We start from the raw sequence: 1,206 nt of genomic DNA on the forward strand, positions 1-1,206 counted from the left end.
CTTCTACAGGAATGCTTCATATATACAGCAGTGACACGAGTCACCAGGCCCCAGAGCCACCTTAGTCAGTTATCAATGATGCAAAATCACCAAAGTCAAATTCAAAGTCTGCGGCTGATGCATTACTGCTAGAGGTGGGCGGGTTGGGGGTTGAGGGTTGTGATGTCCGTACACTGTTATTACCATCACTGTTTGACCTTTGACTGGCCACTGAAGTTTGAGGTGCATTAGGTCCACTGTTCACTGCTGCAGGGCCACTTTTGACTCTGTTCATATTAGCCTGCGGTCCGTTCCCTGGAGCCTGAATCGACTGTCCCTGGCTCATGGGGCTCTGGCCTGGTCTGGAGCCGGGGGGACCACTGGGGTTTTGGTTCATTCCTCCAGGGGATCCACGGTTCATGGCACCAGCTGTGCTTCCAGGCGGCTGCACTCCCATGGCTGCTGCGCCCATGGCAGCCGCAGCTGCTTGGGACGTCGGCCCTTGCTGTTGACCCATGCCTGGATTGCTGAGGGGCCGTGTGGGCCCACCCTGACCCATCCCAGGGTTGCTGAGTGGTCTCGAGGGTCCACCCTGACCCATGGTAGCCGGACTACGAGGGTGCATCTGGCCCATTGTGGCAGGAGATCGTGGATGGGCCATGCCACCCATGTTGGCTGGACTGGGGGCCTGGCCTGGACCACTCATCTGGCCCATGTTTACAGGACTAGCTCCTCCCATCTGCCCTCGGTTCGCAGGACTCATCGGGTGGCCTGTCCCACTCATCTGAGCCATGGCGGCTGGACTTCGAGAGCCAGCCATGCCCGACATAGCTGCTGGGTTCCTGCCCTGGGCCGCTGGGTTGCCCATCATCTGGTTGGGGCCGGTGGGCATCTGACCCATGGTGGTCATCTGCCCCTGCTGGCCTGGGTACTGAGAGGTGACTTGGGCACCCCCCATCCCTCCAGCCTGACTCATCTGCATCCCCATCCGACCCTGAAACGGAGAGAGAGAGAAAGTGAGCAATGCTGCCAGGAGCCCTGAACTGGATTGAGGAATCAGAACAGTTGACATTAAAGAGTTGCATAATGTACTAGCCTTCCCACCCTTTGATGTCACCTTCCCTTACGTCAACAATACCAAACCTTGGACCGCGGGGAAACTTTTACGATTTAGCCAGTTTTGCATGAAACTGACATGAAGGATTCTTACACTAAAGAAATTAGCAC

The 1,206-nt window shown here is 56.6% G+C and overlaps 1 protein-coding gene across 1 annotated transcript in view; it reads right to left on the reverse strand.

Annotated features, from left to right (window-relative positions):
* The window catches only part of LOC119593643, a gene marked incomplete at its 5' end in the record, with an annotated part of 8,671 nt that overhangs the window by 2,481 nt on the left and 4,984 nt on the right, over positions 1-1,206 (reverse strand). Inside the window, 1 exon segment of the mRNA XM_037942594.1 lies at positions 1-973. Within this exon segment, the coding sequence (XP_037798522.1) occupies positions 62-973 (912 nt within the window).

Source organism: Penaeus monodon, chromosome 32 (genome assembly GCF_015228065.2).
Source record: "Penaeus monodon isolate SGIC_2016 chromosome 32, NSTDA_Pmon_1, whole genome shotgun sequence".
NCBI classification, from domain to species: Eukaryota; Metazoa; Arthropoda; class Malacostraca; order Decapoda; family Penaeidae; genus Penaeus; species Penaeus monodon.